General features: G+C 43.1%; 1 protein-coding gene across 4 annotated transcripts; it reads right to left on the bottom strand.

Annotated features, from left to right (window-relative positions):
- Nucleotides 1-690: 690 nt before the first annotated feature.
- On the bottom strand, nt 691-18,044 carry LOC311113680 (UTP--glucose-1-phosphate uridylyltransferase-like). 4 transcript variants are annotated; one of them, XM_084156977.1, is made up of 10 exons: nt 17,865-18,044; nt 15,471-15,715; nt 12,688-12,795; nt 3,802-3,987; nt 3,400-3,533; nt 2,745-3,042; nt 2,225-2,422; nt 1,727-1,969; nt 1,446-1,550; nt 691-1,273 (listed from the first exon to the last, which is right to left on the bottom strand). In XM_084156977.1, exons 2-10 carry the CDS (start codon nt 15,471-15,473, stop codon nt 1,238-1,240), a joined length of 1,311 nt encoding a protein of 436 aa, XP_084013103.1. In that variant the 5' UTR covers nt 15,474-15,715; nt 17,865-18,044; the 3' UTR covers nt 691-1,237. The 4 variants fall into 4 exon arrangements, with proteins under 4 accessions (XP_084013103.1, XP_084013102.1, XP_084013100.1 ...); XM_084156976.1 differs by having other exon boundaries at nt 15,600-15,715; XM_084156974.1 differs by lacking the exon at nt 17,865-18,044 and adding an exon at nt 16,759-17,014 and having other exon boundaries at nt 1,727-1,990; nt 15,600-15,715.
- Nucleotides 18,045-19,045: the final 1,001 nt, after the last annotated feature.

Below are 19,045 nucleotides of genomic sequence, written 5' to 3'. Positions count from 1 at the left end.
AAAGCACCATCCAGTAAAAACAGTGGTCTACTTCAAAAGTGCCTACTTTGATAAATATCAAAGACGGACTTCTTTACAATAGTATACTGTTTGAGTGCCTGTGTGTATGTTTGTGAGAATGACTGTTGGGCCCTCATTGCTGCTCTGGTTAAGATGGATAAAGAAGTGTGTGGCAAACTGAAAATCTGACCTCATGCCTGAACATTTGTCTTGAATCCCAGGAAACTGAATAAAACATGGGATAATATGGAAGCATTTCTACTTTGGACTTATTTTTGTTCTGTCCATCTGCTGGCCTTGTAGGTGAGGAAGCCACTAGACTATTGATGCACCCAGACGAGGAATCAATCTTAGCTTGAGATGCACCCAGACAAGGAATCGTCCTGACAGTATGCATCCAGATGAGAAACACTATACCAGGACTCTCCAACCCTGTTCCTGAAAAGCTACCCTCCTGTAGGTTTTCGCTCCAACCCCAGTTGTAACTAACCTGATAATTATTAGAATCAGGTGCGCTAGATTAGGGTTGGTGCGAAAACCTCCAGGAACAGGGTTGGAGAGCCCTGCGCTAGACTATTGACCTACCTTGGAGTTTTGAGATGCGTTCTTCAGAGCCAGCACCTTTTATATGATTGATTTGCCACTTTAAACTATTCTACTTTTAAAATCAAGACAGACTGACAAGTTCAATCCATATTGCACTTTTATTCAGGTTAGAGTTGGCTCAGAATTTGCAACAAAGGCTGTGTTTACACAGGCTGCCCAATTCTGATCGTTTTCTACTAATATGCCTTTTCACCAATCAGATCAGCTCTTTTGCCAATAATTAGGAAAAATATTAGAATTGGGCTGCCTGTGTAAACGCAGCCTTAGAACCCTGTAACAGCTTTCGCTCCCAACAGAAGTAATGTGTTTGCATGGTGTGCTGAAATGCTCATTAGGAGGACCATCCCACCCATTTTAAGCTGATTAAAATGACCCTGACTGTGGTAAAGTCTTTCTTTTTAAGCTGCAGATAATTTATCTGAAATGGTGGATCACAGTGATAATAACCTTGATGTGGAACGGCACCCTGTCTGTCTTTCTTGCTCTGCAACAGTCCTAGGTATAGTTTTTCCTTGGCCTCAAGTCTCTTGTCTGTGCGACTGGCTTGTGTCCTGAAGGCCTCAGTGGTCGAGGATGCGCAGGTTGCCAGATACAATCTTGTTTTCCAGCACCGCTCCGGCAGGAATAGATCCTATCTCCGTGATTGGCAATAATAAATGACAGTTCCCTGTGGAATGGATAGTGAGGAGGGGATGTAGACAAATGTAATGCACAAAATACAACAAAACATTGACAGTTAGAGAGATGTCCAGCAAAACTAGCCCAACATCAATGTTCTGTATGCCAAGTAGATACTATGCAATAGTAATGAGGTACCATTTTGGGTATGAAGCCTTTACCTTGAGAGAGACGTTCTTTCCGAAGGTGACGTCTCCTGACACTGTGAGGTGATCCAGTTCTAGCATGTCTGGGATGCTCTCAAACCTCGTCAGGAAGTCATGGACCTGCAACCATAACACGTCATTTATACACTCAACAACCTATACTAACAATTCAAACCATAAAATATGAATGACTACCTCCTTCAATAAAAAAAGACCCACACAAATGTATATAAAATCAAAATGTCTGTCATAATGACTCAACAAATTGCATGAAATCGTCATTTTGGTTCCATTACCTTAGTGAAAGAGCTGCCCAGCTTGACGTGTGGCGTGGAGGGGAACTCCCTCTTCTTGCTCATGGTGAGCGAGCCGGCATCCAGGCTGTAGAGATTGGACATGACCAGCAGCAGGTCCGATGAGGTCTTGACGGGCAGGAAGCGGCTACGGGGTACGTTGACTCCCAGGGCGTTGTCGAAGGCCTTGATTGCGGCGCCCACCGCTGTTTCCAGCTGGATCACGTTCAGACCACCGTCCAGCGTCTGGGGAGGATGTAGTTGGCGCTAACGTTCAGTGAGCTTGTGGCGGCTATTACAAAGTTATGCAAATCAAATCGTAGTTGAGTCACTCCAGGCCATGGGTGACAGCCGTCCGAAAAATAGTCATTTATGTAAGAGGGGATGGTAAAAATAAATACCAAAGGAAACGCTAAAACACATGGCTATGAACTAAACCCACTGAGCCACAGATACCAGACAGTTGTCATTTTAAGACTCGCCTTCACCCCGTCCTCTCACCTTGGGGTTGACAATGATCTCCATGTCCATGGCGTTCTGCTCGTGCAGCCTCTTAATGGCGGCCAGGGAGATCCACAGGTTGTTGGTGTTGAAGATCTTGAACTTGGTGACCGACTTGAACTCGTCCACGTGGGCTTTGGGCACCTGGGCAATCTCCAGCAGACGCAGCTTGTCGTCGTACTGGATCAGCGTGCCACCCTGTGGAGGGATTGAGAGGCGTGGCAGAACCATGAGCAGTCAGGAATTGGAAAGGTGGCTAAATGGAAGGCTGTATGCTATTTTACATTGAGGTATAAAACATATCAAAATGTATCATACAATTGTAGGGAATTCACTTCAATCCTCTACCATTTTCACTTCATCACTTTTTAATTTTCTTACATCTTCAGCCTCAAAGTACTGCCGAGGTGAGTGGACTCGTTAACAATTGAATTAACCACCAGGGTGAAAAGAAAACCAGCAGTACTCTGGACTTGAGTACCCTTGCCTGTGTCTAGCTAGCACACAAACCTCTGCTCACCTTGACGTCTGCACGGGTCTTGTCCGTGACCTCCATGATGAACTCGCAGCGCTTGTCTTTGGGCTGCGTCATCAGATGGTTGAGGATGAACAGGTCCACGGTGGCGCCCAGGTTGTCTATGTTGGACACGAAGACGTACTCCTTGCCCTCAGCGATCAGCTGGTCCAGCAGGCCGGAGTTGTAGAAGCTGGCGTAGATGTCTCCGTGACCGGGCGGGTACCAGGCGTCGCCGTGGTCGCCATGCATCCCCAGGTCCTTGGCCACGGGCAACAGGGACTCCTTGTTGATCCTCGGGTATCTAGAGGGGCAGGAGGAGAGTTTTTATAATGTTATTTACCTTTATCTATACAGGTAAGTCAATGAGAACTGATTCTTATTTACAATGACAACCTGTTAGATGAGGTAGAGGCGAGAAGAGAGGGATGGGGTGTAAAAAGAGGGAGAGGGTGTTCAGGAAAGCGTTAAGGAGGATCGTAATAGAACAGGATCATGTCCAGTACAGAGAAAATGCTTTGAAACAGGAATGTACCTGAACTTGTCCAATAGCAACACTCATTAGGATTTTACATTGCAAAACACTTATAACGCTGTACCCTGCTGAACATGACCCAGGTGTATATTTCTATAGGTGCGGACGTCTGTGTGCGTGTGTTACCTGCTCTGGTTGAAAGTGTGGATGTTCACCCGGTGGTGTGTGTACTTCTGCAAGATCTTCTTGGTGTCCTCGTCTGTATTGAAGGAGTTCATGAGAACCAGAGGCACGTCCACGTTGAACGTCTTGTTTAAGTGCTGAGAGAGGAGAGGGAGCGAGAGAGGGAGCCATTTTTATAACTGGAGTTTGGCTCCCAAATAGTTTTATCATACTGTCATTTTGTCATAAATTATGTTGAATGTAGAAATTGCAAAAAAATGAATATCTAGTACTACAATAACTAGCTCTATTTAACGTTCTGGCTCATATTGAATATGTTGATATTTTTTTTGTGTTATGTTCTCTCGGACCAAGAAATTGTATAGTACAGTACAGTACAGTATAGCACAGTATCCTATCCTCTACCTCGATCTGATGGACGGTGAGGTCCAGGAAGGTGTTCTCATTGCGGACACTGATGACGCTCTTGGGGCCCTTGCAGCCCATGCTGGTGCCCAGACCTCCGTTGAGCTTGACCACCACCAGCTTGTTGAGGCTGGCCGCCACGCTGTCCGGCAGCCCCTGGGCCTTGATCTTGTCATAGGGGTGGATCTGCAACAGGGAGGGCAAGAGGTACAGGTCAGAGGTCAGATACTGGGAGTAGCCTGAAGATTATGATCACATGCCCAAAAATGTATAGCTGTTTACACAGACTGGCAATGTTAGAACGCTTTAGTGCAGGCCCTACGCTCCTCCGTTAACAAAGAAGTAAGTAAGTTACACAGAAATTACATAAATTGACAGTTTTTCAATTAAACAAATGGGGAGGAACCAGAAATATCAGTTTAGGCTACAAGAATTCTTTGCTGTTTGGTCGTTTTCAATCAAATAATTAACCTGCCCAATGGGGTAACCACAGAGAAAACTCAACTCTCCGACTGCTCAGTTCACTTGCCCCGGGCAACAGGGCAACCTTTTATGTCAATCCCTGTTAAAGTCGAATGTGACTTTTGACGTTGGATCTTTAGTTCAGCATTTGAAAGCTGGGGGGCAGTGTTGGGGTTGCTCAAAGTAGGGTGACGGAGGTGGTGTGCTCTGTTTTGGAGCGTAGGAAGGGTGGAGAGGAGGGGGGAGCTGGCATCACTCCAGATCCTATTACGTTACAGTGCTGCTCAGTGAAGCCATGGCGACAGCTGTCAAAACCCAGAACGGTGGCGCTAAAGTACATCCTCACACATGGACTGAGGGGAGAACAAAACACCCCCGCAGAAAATGGTTCCCCCCAAATCGCCACAGAGGATGTAGCAAAGTGTTTTTAACACCAGCGTCATCCTTTACCACTGATAACTATGTATCTGGTCAAAGTTGTTTTTGTGTATCAATATTACATACTGTATCTTCATGCCAAATTAAAAACATTGATCAATAGAGGATCCCTCTTGAAGGTCCAGAAATAGCCAATGCTGTGGACTAGGCTTAATGTGTCTGATAAAACAGCTCCTTGTCGCTAAAGGACAATGTACCTTACATTTCCAATGGACTTGTTGAATGATGATGACTTGAAAGCACTTCTCTGATCCCCCCACATAATGACTCCCCTTTCTCTCACCCCACTCCAGGCTGGTGGCGGTGGATGTGGCATTTTACACTGAGAACGTTCAGTCACTGAGGACACTTGAAAAGCTGGACTTGAACATGGCTGAGATCTGGGAGCAGAAGAGGTGATGATGGCGGTAGTAGTCGTCCTACCTACAGTGTGTGACGCCATGTTAACCCACCCTGGATGGAGGGGAGAAACTAACTAATCAGATTCTTGTTGTAAAGAGACTGCACCTGTGGACCAATTATTAGTAGGCATAGGTCAAGGTAGAAGGCTTATTCATTCAAGCATTCATTGGTTTCGCAATGTGTGGCTTGTGTCCATGCTCCCACTTGTCCTATAAATGTAACAAACCCACAAACTGTTTAGGCCTACAACAGCATATCGTGGTACAGAAAAATACATTTTTAGCCATTTAACTGTAAAATTGGCTAGCTGAGCTTGATTAACACCACATGCGGGCGAAATACAAAGCAATGACTTGTGAGAGAAAAGCAGAGAAAATGCATTTCTTACCAAGTTTTAGTATGTTACCACACTGGGTAAGCTTTTTAAGATGCAATAGCTGAAAGCCTGGAGTAACTTTATACATAATTTGTCCATTAGGAAAAACAATAGGCCTACTGTATTTATTGTAGGCCTACACCAATATACAGCAGTAGCCTACGTAATTGCAAACCCAAACTGTTAATATGGTATGTTTTACTGTGAGCTGAATACAGTGTAAGCTAGATGTGGTATAGTCGGACTGTGGGTATAATGAACTTCCCTTTCCCTTTCCTGTACTTCCAGTCATTTAGAATCATTCCCAGGGAGACGGAACAGGCCCTCTGGCCTTTACTGGCCCTGCTGTTGGCAAATGGAAAGATGACAGATGTCCGACACAAGAGGACAAAAAGGACAGGGAGTAATTATAGAGACTGTGTGTGTGTGTCACACTCAAGACCTTAACTTGCACCAAATCCTATACACACTGCCTTCAACTCTCAACTTACATACACAGACAGCCACACCTCCTAACTTTACCTCTCCTCCATCCCCATCACATGCATAGACGGATGCAGGAGAGTGATGGGAGTGTGTGCTGACACCTCCTGCACTACGTTTCCACACACACACTTCCTGTACCGTCGGAGGGAGGCTACAGTTTCAGAGTTGGCAAGGTAACAGGCAGCCAGGCCTTTTCGCTTCCTTACTGCTCACAGCTTTATGAGACGAACCATTGGAGATGAGAATGCGACCATGAAGGAATTCAAACTGCCTCACAGTATCTTGACAATGTCTTCCCACAGATACACCCACAATAGGCTATTTCAAATCTAGCCTATAATTTGATTTCCCAATGCTATGGGCAGTGTTCTCCAGGACCAGACAGATTAGAAGAAAGCCTAGTACTAAAAAACACGTTCAATGGAGACTCACCACTTACTAGACGGCCCTATACGCTACAGAGGAGGCAGACTGTACGCACTCTCCCAACACACCCCATGTATTGTTTTACAGTGTGTACGTACCATTGAAAATACACAAAGCAACGTGTAAGACACGGTAATAGGGAACTCCTTAGGAAAATACTAAAGACACGTATTTCTCCATTGACAGAGGCTACAACCTCACGTGAGTTGTTGTTAGGTGGCAGATGGTTCAAAACTTTTATAAACTATTCCCAACTAGTATTAGGCTGACTATCACCACAACTATAGCCCCTTTTAAATGAATAGGAGTCTGGAGAGCCATGTCATTCTACAATTCTACTTCCCTCAAGACATACAGGCTATAATAATCTTCCATAAGGATTCTCCTGAGTTAAATAGCTCACCTTTAGTCGCACATTTTTTTTTAACAAACAACATTTAGGCTAAATCTTTATGTTGGTCACCATTTGACATTACCAAAGACTGGCCCAAGCTCTACAATATCCAAGACCTCACAACTCTCTCATCTCAGAAAGTCACATCAAGATTAGGGCCGGGACAATCAGTAGCGGTGCGTGGGTAAAATCACTAGGGAAGCCAAGCCAGAGAAAAATGACATATTACAACCTATGTGTTCTGATAATTGTGTTGCTTGCTCTATAACCTGTTAGTTCATATGCCCTGCGACCGTGATACACTATACATACAGTGGGGGAAAAAAGTATTTAGTCAGCCACCAATTGTGCAAGTTCTCCCACTTAAAAAGATGAGGCCTGTAATTTTCATCATAGGTACACGTCAACTATGACAGACAAATTGAGGAAAAAAAATCCAGAAAATCACATTGTAGGATTTTTTATGAATTTATTTGCAAATTATGGTGGAAAATAAGTATTTGATCCCAAACAAGCAAGATTTCTGGCTCTCACAGACCTATAACTTCTTGTTTAAGAGGCTCCTCTGTCCTCAACTCGTTACCTGTATTAATGGCACCTGTTTGAACTTGTTATCAGTATAAAAGACACCTGTCCACAACCTCAAACAGTCACACTCCAAACTCCACTCTGGCCAAGACCAAAGAGCTGTCAAAGGACACCAGAAACAAAATTGTAGACCTGCACCAGGCTGGGAAGACTGAATCTGCAATAGGTAAGCAGCTTGGTTTGAAGAAATCAACTGTGGGAGCAATTATTAGGAAATGGAAGACATACAAGACCACTGATAATCTCCCTCGATCTGGGGCTCCACGCAAGATCTCACCCCGTGGGGTCAAAATGATAATAATAATAATAATAATTGGTCATTTAGCAGACGCTCTTATCCAGAGCGACTTACAGGAGCAATTAGGGTTAAGTGCCTTGCTCAAGGGCACATCGACAGATTTTTCACCTAGTCGGCTCGGGGATTAGAACCAGCGACCTTTCGGTTACTGGCACAACGCTCTTAACCACTAAGCTACCTGCCGCAAAAATCCCAAAACCACACGGGGGGACCTAGTGAATGACCTGCAGAGAGCTGGGACCAAAGTAACAAAGCCTACCATCAGTAACACACTACGCCGCCAGGGACTCAAATCCTGCAGTGCCAGACGTGTCCCCCTGCTTAAGCCAGTACATGTCCAGGCCCGTCTGAAGTTTGCTAGAGTGCATTTGGATGATCCAGAAGAGAATTGGGAGAATGTCATATGGTCAGATGAAACCAAAATAGAACTTTTTGGTAAAAACTCAACTCGTCGTGTTTGGAGAACAAAGAATGCTGAGTTGCATCCAAAGAACACCATACCTACTGTGAAGCATGGGGGTGGAAACATCATGCTTTGGGGCTGTTTTTCTGCAAAGGGATCAGGACGACTGATCCGTGTAAAGGAAAGAATGACTGGGGCCATGTATCGTGAGATTTTGAGTGGAAAACCTCCTTCCATCAGCAAGGGCATTGAAGATGAAACGTGGCTGGGTCTTTCAGCATGACAATGATCCCAAACACACCGCCCGGGCAACGAAGGAGTGGCTTCGTAAGAAGCATTTCAAGGTCCTGGAGTGGCCTAGCCAGTCTCCAGATCTCAACCCCATAGAAAATCTTTGGAGGGAGTTGAAAGTCTGTGTTGCCCAGCAACAACCCCAAAACATCACTGCTCTAGAGGAGATCTGCATGGAGGAATGGGCCAAAATACTAGCAACAGTGTGTGAAAACCTTGTGAAGACTTACAGAAAACGTTTGACCTGTGTCATTGCCAACAAAGGGTATATAACAAAGTATTGAGAAACTTTTGTTATTGACCAAATACTTATTTTCCACAATAATTTGCTAATAAATTCATAAAAAATTCTACAATGTGATTTTCTGGAATGTTTTTCCTCATTTTGTCTGTCATAGTTGACGTGTACCTATGATGAAAATTACAGGCCTCTCTCATCTTTTTAAGTGGGAGAACTTGCACAATTGGTGGCTGACTAAATACTTTTTTTCCCCACTGTACAAAAGTATGTAGACACCCTTCAAATTAGTGGATTCGGTTATTTCAGCCACACCTGTTGCTGACAGGTGTATAAAAATAGAGCACAGGGGCACAATGTATGAATTTATGGTTGGATGAGAATCGGCGTTAATCATTGGCCAGTACGGAGAATTAAGTAAAAGTCCAAATATCTATCTCCATCCATGGCTAATTTACACTGAACATAAATATAAATGCAACATGTAAAGTGTTGGTCCCATGTTTAATGAGCTAAAATAAAACATCCCAGACATTTTCCATACACACAAAAAGCTTATTTCTCTCAAATTTTGTGGACAAATTTGTTTACATTCCTGTTAGTGATAATTTCTCCTTTGCCAAGATAATCCATCCACCTGACAATAAAAGGCTGCTCTAAAATGTGCAGTTTTGTCACACAACACAATGCCACAGATGTGTCCACCAGAGCGTGTAATTGGCATGCTGACTGCAGGATTGTCCACCAGAGCTGTTGCCAGGGAATTTAATGTTAATTTCTCTACCATTAGCCGCCTCCAACATCGTTTTAGAGAAATTGGCAGTACGTCCAACCGGCCTCACAACCGCAGACCACATATAACCATGCCAGCCCAGGACCTCCACATCCGGCTTCTTCACCTGTGGGATCGTCTGAGACCAGCCATCTGGACAGCTGATGAAACTGAGGAGTATTTCTGTCTGTAATAAAGCCCTTTTGTGGGGAAAAACTCATTCTGATTAGCAGGTCCTGGCTCTCAAGTGGGTGGGCCTATGCCCTCCCAGGCCCACCCATGGCTGTGCCCCTGCTCAGTCATGTGAAATCCATAGATTAGGGCCTAATGATTTTATTTAAATTGACTTATATGAACTGTAACTCAGTAAAATTGTTGCATGTTGCGTTTATATTTTTGTTCAGTATAGGAAAGGGTCAATTTTAGCTAGCTAGCCACTGGAGGACAACAACACAACAAGCTGCAACAATTCAAGTTGTTTCTGTCAATTGCTCTTGATGTGATTGGAGTGAAGCCAAATCCAAACTGGCTTCCCTTGACACTTTGTTTTGGTGCGCCAGGACCATTCACAGTTGAGTTCGCTGATAGGCTATTATTTTATACTTTTATTTTTTTATCAAGGGAGGCCAAATGCTCGCTGGCTTCCCTTGAATTCAATGCTACGGGCGGCAACAATGTCAGATAGATGGTCTACACATACAGAGACAGAGGGGCGCTGTTTCGCTCGCTCTGATGCTTTCTCTGGTGAGATACATTCAGCCTCTTGCAAATTAATTTTTTTGGGGGGAAGCCTGGCTTCTCTTGGCATCCATGAATACACGCCACTGGGGACGATACCAGTATTGCGATATTTTTTCCATGGCAAAAATGAAAACACGAAGCAGAACAAAGACTTTGGTCCTTTAAAACCTGCTATATGTAAAATATTGTGTGCTATAGCTTGAAAAATAAATCAAATGTGACTCTGGATGACACCATAATGATGTTTGTTTCCAACATTTGGGCTGTTTTCCTACAGAACTTAAAATATGGTTCGTGTTTTGTTTCCTTGCCACGATACTAACACGTAATCAAGATATCTCAAGAGACTCAAAAGATCAAGAGAGAAATAACCAAATCATTTTCGAATTACTAATTCCATCACCATAAACATTTTGCTCTCAAAGACATACCAATGGTTCTTACCTTATGGGGGATCCTTCCCAACACACAACAGTCTCTCATGGCTGTGTTGGAGCCAAGACCACACACTGTCTGAAGGTGTGGGTTCTCCTCCATCATCAGTCATAACACAACACAATAACATGTGTTTAACCCAAGTCTGGGCTATTGAGGTGAAGTGCCATTACTCTTAACGACACACAGAAGAGGTTATTTTCATTGTGAGTAGTTAATGTAGTTCCCTACAAAGGCGAAACCACCCATTATTAGGAAACATAATTTTTGAGAATATGATGAGTAAGGCTTCCTGCGTGATCCTTCAAAATAATTTCAGTCGCTCTAAGTAATAAGGATTGAGACAATCCATGGTTTTCTGGGGATCTAGCCGAGTTTATTCATGAAAGAAATGTGGTTTGGGCCAAAGTAAGACAGTCTGATCTGGCAACAGACTGGACTAGATTTAGAGAAGTTAAACATCTCTCACTTATTCATAAGTCAGAGTTTTAGTAGAGTGAAACAGCAAAGAACCTAAAGAATCCCTTTAAAATGTGGAAAACTGTGTACAGGTTGATGGTACAATGTCTGAAATGCTTCCTATAAATACTGTAGTGCCACAAGGTTCCATTCTTGGGCCGTTTTTATTCACTAGGCTACTCAAAATATAGGGTTCTTTCCAAGCACTTAGCTAGCCGACGAAGCATTAGAACAACTCAATATGGAGACTGCAAACTCAAGGTGCATATTCAGGCTTCCTAGCAGCCATGGACTCCAACCATTCAAACAGTCAATCTCTGCAAAACAACCAATATTGACCTAAGAGCAAAAGCAGTGCGTTTTACAATAACTGTGTGTCCTTGGCAATGAAGCGATTACATAAATGGGAGGGAATGAAGAATCTGTGGAAATCTGGTAGAGAAAACCACTTTACTTTGCATGGACTTGTTTTTGAGAGATTCACTCAATTAGGTACATGAACTCACAAGTCAATATTGTGCAGATTTATTGCATAAGACTGACATTACTGTTATATAGGATAAACGATTAACCGTTTCATAGCCATACAGCTTCTGTCGATAACATGGAGAAATACAACATGATGAGATTGAGTTCATAAGAACTTAACACAACTGAGTTGTTTGAACTTCAAACTCAAGGTCTCCAAGGTGACCTGTGTCTATGTCACAAGTGCGGAACGAGTCCAGATACGGTTTCAAGTTCCCTACTAGCCTTATGGTCGTGACCATGAACCACGTCCCAAAACAAGACGGTCCTACAGTGAGGCTGCTCGAGCACATAGGACTACACACCCACGACGTGGGTAGAAAGAATGTCAGCTTGGGCTTGGGGCAGGGTAAGCCAAATATCACCCCAGGCTAGAATCCTGCTCCCTCAAGGCTGTGCTTTCGAATGCTGGAGAGGTCAGGCTATTTATAGGGTAACCTTCTGTGAGCCGGGGGGTATTTCGTGAAGGGGGTGGGGGGGTCAGGCTCTGAGATACTGAAATGTCACCCAGTTGATAAATGGCTGGCTGGCTTCGGGCCCATAGCTACACACTCTGTTCTTGGATCTGGTTACCTCGTCTCGGTTCTGTTGGTGCTTGTTTCCATCCCTCATTAAGATCTGTGGGCTTCACGAGCTTGGGAATGTACAGACTCACAAACAAGTGTGTGCATCTATATACAAACTGGATGTAGCCTTCCTGCATGTGGCCTAAGTGTTAAATGGGTCAGTGGTTCCAGCACAGGTCTCAATGAAACGCTCCACTCCTTCCTTTAACTGAGTCTACCTCCTGTTCATTGTAGAAGAGGGCTTTGGCCTAGAGATCCAATCTTACCCAACATACACAGAGATGCTACACTCAAAACAGTGTTTCTTAGACACTAGTTTGTGGACTAGCACTAAATATGCAACAAAGACTTTATTAAAAATAAAATAAACTACAGGCCAGATAATCCCTTATCCTTTGTACAAGAGGGGCAACATAAAAATAGGTCTACATCTGCAGAAGCAATGGATTTCCAATGGTAGGGAAGGGAAACATTTCTAGACATAGGCTGATCGGTATGACAATGTCTTGTAATTTCTTATGCAAATAACGAAGGCCTGAGCTTTTAGCGTGTAGACAACCAGGGTCAAAACCGAACTACTCACCAGATCCTCTGGGGGCTTGTGGATCTTGTCCCAGTTCACAGAGGGTCCTTTCACCTGGAGGAATCTGTGGAAGAGGTTCTTAAAACCCTCAAAGTCCTTTTTGGAAATCTGAAAGAGAAAGTGTCAAGGATCAGACTCTGCATGGACGTAAATGATCAAAATCCACATCATTTATTCATAATAGCATCCAATTTCACACGCAAAACATAGCTTGATAAAAGACAGATGAACTATTGAAATCAAAACATTACTAAAGCCTAAATCAGTGTCTCCCAATCCTCTAGTAACCTCAGCCATCTCCACTTATTTGATATATTCCAGAAACAGCACATCTGATTCAACAAATTAAGGGCTTGATTTTTTGGGGTGGTTTTTCACGTTTTTTTCTTAGACTCATATAGCAGTCAATACAAATCCATGAGCATTCTAAATATTAATGGATATGAGCAACAACAAAAAAATAGTTTAAAAAATCTAAATCAATAATGTCCTGTGGTCTTAAAGAGACGTATTAATCAATGAGCAGAAATATGGAATTGGTAAACTAGACTTCGGTATAGTCTGTTTGTTCTGGCTGCAGGTGATCCTACCCGTCACTGTGATTCAGTCAGGGGGTAGCCCAGTCTCTGAATTGAGATTTTAGGAGGCTAATAGCGAAGTAAGTGCAGAGTTGTGTCCGTCTTTCATGAAGTCGGGTTAGGGACAGGGTCTAAAGTGCCTCAGTATAACTGGAGTATCCTCCTAGGATGGTGTGGCATACTCTCTTCTGAATACGCTCCAGGTCATCAGACTGGGCCTGGGTCAGTGAGCTGTGTCAAGCAGGAGCAGCATATTCCAGGGTGGGGCGTCTGTAGTCGGTGTAAATGCTTTTAAGGCGGCAAAGGACAAACAAATGTATGTTGCTCTTGGTTACCATAGTGGCAACCTGTTCGCCCCATTGTAAGACTTTCTGTATCATTACCCCTAAAATCTTCACACTATCACACACTTTGAACTCCTGGCCATCGATCTGGAGAGAGCATGGGACCAGATTTAGATTGTCAACATATTTCCACCTACTGTCAACATCCCGGGCTGCGCTGTCAATGACTGAAAGGAAGATGAGAGGGCCCTGAAAAGTCCCTTGAGCCACACTTCCTGTCAGCTCCTGCCAGTCTGATGATTAGTAAAACATTTGAATCAGGTGTGCTTGTACTGGAATAGAGTACCACAGTATGAGTCATAAAACATAGCGGTCAAACAGGGAAATCGTTTTGATAACAGTGAAATTTCTCTAGGACAAGGTGACTTATCAATATATTCGCCTGTATTTACTCCCCAAAAATGAAACGCTAATTAGCTGCCAATGTGGCTATCATAAAGAACTACAAATGACATGATCTGGACGAGACTGTCGAATCGAGGCAAAGGTAAGAATCTCTGGATTATTTATCTAATGTTAGCTAAATGTAGTAATGAATTTCTTTAAATTGACAATTCTACGAACTGTCTTGTGCAAGTTTTAAAATTGGCACAATACCTGTTAGCAAAGGTGTCAACTAAAGATGACGTGCAGGAGTTTCCAGGGACTTGTAGTTTTTCATGATGTCTACTTTGATGCTAATTACCATTTTCGAATCGGAGAGTAAATAGAGCTGAACATATTGATAAGTCACCTTGTCCAAGAGAGATTTACAAGGTTATCAAAGCGTCACGCCAGGGTAAGACTACACGCCAGGGTAAGACTACACGAAACACAGCCCTTATTTTAAGTGCTTTTAAAATCCCCTATGGGAAAAATGAATGGTGGAAAAACAATTGGAACCATTTCCGTTTGACCGCTAGGTTTTATGGGTATTATGACACCTCCACTGTGGGGCTCTATAGACCAGATCAAATGGAGCTGGTGGAGGTTATTCGAGAAAACACTGGCCTGACAAATTCTATAGTATCATACACAGTTGAAAATACTTTTTGGATGTGCCATATAGGCTACGTCTGAACTCGATATTTCTATTCCAAATGATGTGCATCATTATTTCTCTAGTCTGTCGATGCAGTCTGTTTGGTGAAGCATAGACTTTCATCCTCTCCTGCTCACTCCCTATAATCAAAGCATTCTGCCCACAACCCTCCTTTCTGACCTTTGCTTAATGGCTTTCATGTACGTTACGGTTCAGTGTGTTCTAAATGCCCCCATTGGGATAATCATTACAACTCCCACCTAGCCCATCTCACTGTTCGTTCCTCAACCCTCCGGGCTCCTTGGTGGGTTTTAATTGCGTTTTCTCCCCCCTCTGCAGTCTAACTTGAATGTGTTGTGTTTGAAGTGAAACCAGGAGGAGCGTAAAAAAGGAACCACTTGCTGTACAGAGCGAGAATGCTTATCTTGTAAACTTTTGCCATCATGCCAATGCTTTAGTTATCAGTAGCAATGCTAACTGCATACAAATTAGTGTAACTGTTTGCTAAGCAGGGAGGAGAATTGTCTTTCCAGTTTCTGGTCAAATGGGTTATTTTGATGGGTTGTGCGCTGTGCTTGTGGGATGGCACGGTAATAGCTGATGCTTTGTAAGGTGAGGGCTCAGTGGTGATGAAAAGTGACAATGATTTATGTGGGAATGTATGGCCTACATCATATATAGAAAAGGGGTTTAACAGCAAGCCTGTTGGGGGCTTATAAGTAAACAAGGGGGCAAAGAGTGAGGAGGTGAAAAGATGGGGAGAAGAGAAGGTCCATGTTGTGAAATCGTGAAGTGTATGTGTCTGTGTTTGACCCATTGAGAGACACACAGGTCATTCACCATCCTGCTCCCCTCCCAGAACTCAGTCCAGCAGGCCAAGAAATGTCCTCACTCCTCCAAAACAACCACCCTAGATCCACAGACATGCACCAGGTACTCTCGCTCCAAACCACTAAACCCCAGGACCACCTCCTGCTCAGCCCCATTGGCTGTGGTCAGCAGCTTCTCCAGCTCTTTGTGCATGGAGGTCTCATGCTACAGTCGCAGCTTCTCCTGAAACTCTGCCACCCCGGCTTTGCTGAGATCTGCCGGGAGAAAGGAGAGAGAGAAAGAAAGCGACAGAGGTATTTCATCATTCAGTCTGCTTGAACCATTCGAAACAATCAAAGAGTATTAGGCCAAAGGAGAGAAAGGAGCGATAGAGAGAATGAAAGAAAGAGAGGGAGAGGGCTAGTTTGTTCATTCTGCTGGAACCATTAAAAATGATCAAAGAGAGGATAAGGTCAGTTTAAAGGTGTTCAGTCATAAAGCCTTCTTGAAACAACTGCATGCCTGTGTTCTAATGAGCAAGGCAGCAAGGCAGCTTGTAGTCATTCATAAGCAAGCAAGTACATTATTTTACAATAGGTGAAATGGAACGTGGTTACATATGATGCCATGCAAATGTCTACCCACATGTTGGCTTATTGGATCTATTTTAATGGACATCTAGCATTTTCTTCCTATATCCATTATACCATTAACAAGTCAAGCCTATTCGGTCAATATTATTTAAAAAATAGTCATTTAGCAGACATGCTTGTCCAGAGCGACTTATAGGAGCAATTTAGGTTTAAGTGCCTTGCTCAAGGGCACAGACAGATTTGTCACCAAGTCGGCTCGGGGATTCGAACAAGCGACCTTTCGGTTACGTTCCTAACCGCTAGGCTACCTGCCCCTTTATTATTGAACCAGTCAATTGTGGTTCGTTCACCCTCTGTTCAATACAGGATGTGTTATGTTAAGAAAATAATATAAAACATAGCAGCAACCAAGCTCTGGGTACAATTGACATGCAAATCACTCAAGATGAAAATATCCCCCACTAAGAGATTGGTAGCCTAATTTGCCAATTCACAGTATTGCATAATACTGATTTGGTGAAATCTATATTCTCAGTATATCAGTAGCCTCAATTCAAGACGACATCAGAAATATAGATAAGTAAAAAGAATGCACTGCGTTCCAAAAAGTGGAAATCATTCCAAACTAAGAGAAGTCAAGACTTATAGTAATGGAAAAAATTACTGTCAAGAGCAATCAATAGCAATGGGAAAGACTCATTACCGGACAGGTACTGAACACTTACCATCCAAAACAGACATCTTTGGACGTATGACAAAATATGTGCCAAGAGAGTTTCTCCAAATAAGATCCCAAAGGTCTAGCCTATAGTCTTCGATAGTCTTCTGTAATTTGCCAGCAAATATTAGACGTCATTCAATAAAAGATAAACATAAATGACTTGACACCAGACACAGCCGCTCGCGCTTGAGCAAATATAAACTACAGTCCCAAGAAACAATGTATCAATCCATCAGCAAACCCGACACCACCCATCAGTGCAAATGCACTGTTCTCAGTTCTCCCACCTCTAAAGGGTTTCTACTAGATAGCACAGCCACATGTCAAAATAGGCTACATCATCAAAATTCCACACACAAAAAAAGGTTGCTTTTGGGCTTAATTTAAGGTTAGGCATAAGGTTAGCAGTGTAGTTAAGGTTAGGTTTAAACATTTTAGAAATAGGCGTGGTTTTGCACTTCGTGGATGTAGTAGCTAGTGACGACCCCTCTTTAGCAGGAAACAATCGCTAAATACTCTCTGATCTATAAGTCACATATTCGTGGGCAAAATCTGTAACGTAAGAGGCAAATACATGATTTGTCCACATTTCCCCATAACGCGGTTCCTTGAATAGCATCATAGCATGTTTGGTCCTACCCCGCGGTTGACGTACGGCTCATACATTATTTGTATTGATTAATTTGACCTTGGATTAACGTTAGCCACACCGTGCGCTATTTTGGCTACATGCCACGGTAAACTTGGAGACGAAGTGGCAGGGGCAAGCTAGCCATTCTGCAGCAGCGGTAGCAACTCAAATATTACATTTACATTTTAGTCAGTTAGCAGACGTTCTTATCCAGAGCGACTTACAGGAGCAATTAGGGTTAAGTGCCTTCCTCAAGGGCACATCGACAGATTTTTCACCTAGTCGGCTCGGGGATTAGAACCAGCGACCTTTCGGTTACTGGCACAACGCTCTTAACCACTAAGCTACCTGCATGGCAAATATCCATGCCAGCAGCCAATTTTTGAGTTTAAAAGGCTCTAGTAGTGCATTTTTACATCACAAGCACCACGTTTTCAAGCTAAATGTTTCAAACGTCATTCATTACATTGGCTACCCACCTGATGATAATTATTTTTATATCAATCCACCAAAGAACTCCAAGGTGCTTGGCTACTTTAGCGAGCTGGGTTTCGGCCTGTGAAACAAGTGACAAATGAACACTTTAAAAGGTACATTTTCACCGTCCAGTGGAGTATATTTATTTTTGACAGGCTTCTTGCACTACGCCATGCCATAATAAAGCCGGAAATGTCGAAGTTGGCTTTTAGTCAGGTCAGTTAATGAGGGCAAACGATTGGTGAGTCAGTGGCCAATTAAAGCATGCAAAAATACACTTACCCCAATCAGAATCTTGTTCACGAGGGTGGACCTGAGCTCTTCCGCCTCTTTCTCGCTGGCTGTGCAGATTTGTCTCCACAGTTTATGAATCTATAAAAGTATTTTTCTAACAAAGGCTGTCCATCAAAATAAAAAGCATTACCTAATGCCTTTCAGACGGCTACTCTGCTGACTAATCTGAGTATTAGTCAAGAATGACTTTGTTCAGTAGATAGCCTAACTCACCTTCTTCTCCGAAGTATTTTTCCCTTTAATAGCCTTTCTTCCCAAACATCTTTTCGGTTTAATCCACCCCTCCAAATAGTCCCCAAATACAACCCAAACCTCAGTGGAGGCCTTCTGCTTTTGGGCCCGGTACCATGCCTTTTTGGCCCATCAGACTCCCTTGTTCTGGTGGTCAGCTGATGAGGGACCAAAAGCCTAAAAATACATCCTTCTTGGTAGGAAAACTTTCATTCCAGAAATGGATCAAATACTCTAAAATAATGTATTTTTGTTTATATGTAATTGTAATTTTATAGGATCTCTATGTGATCTCATCAAATAGTTCCCAAAAGCCTATATAGTCTTTGATTGCCTTCTGTAATGTGCTAGCAACTATTGGACATTCAATGAAAGATGGACATCAATGACTTGAGACCAGACACCAGTGACAGCAATTGATCAAATATTATAAAATATTACAAAATATATGTAATTGTAATTGAATAGGATCTCTATGTGAGGGACTGTGTCCCTCTTCTCCTTTTCCCTGGAGTGGGGTGTACGGGTCTTCCGGACCCCCCTCTGCCTGCATTGCACAGCTCACCAAACAGTAGACTTACTGTTCAGCCCCTTGCCAGTCCAGGATGGTTGATTAAATGATTGATTCCCGTTTCATGATAGGTTCTCGGATGTTTGT

This window comes from Coregonus lavaretus (genome assembly GCF_964263955.1).
Source record: "Coregonus lavaretus genome assembly, chromosome: 40".
In the NCBI taxonomy this organism is placed as follows: domain Eukaryota; kingdom Metazoa; phylum Chordata; class Actinopteri; order Salmoniformes; family Salmonidae; genus Coregonus; species Coregonus lavaretus.
The sequence above is the reverse complement of the archived record's forward strand: the minus strand, read 5'-3'. Positions and strand labels throughout refer to the sequence as shown.

What these genes read in the sequence shown, in the direction of transcription:
- LOC311113680 (XM_084156974.1), bottom strand. Translation starts at nt 15,653, where the DNA reads ATGCACAAAGAGCTGGAGAAGCTGCTGACCACAGCCAATGGGGCTGAG. An exon ending in TCACCGTCCATCAGATCGAG is followed by an intron (nt 3,534 to 3,801) that starts GTAGAGGATAGG and finishes CTCCTCTCTCAG; the next exon opens with CACTTAAACAAGACGTTCAA. An exon ending in CACACTTTCAACCAGAGCAG is followed by an intron (nt 3,043 to 3,399) that starts GTAACACACGCA and finishes CTGCCCCTCTAG; the next exon opens with ATACCCGAGGATCAACAAGG.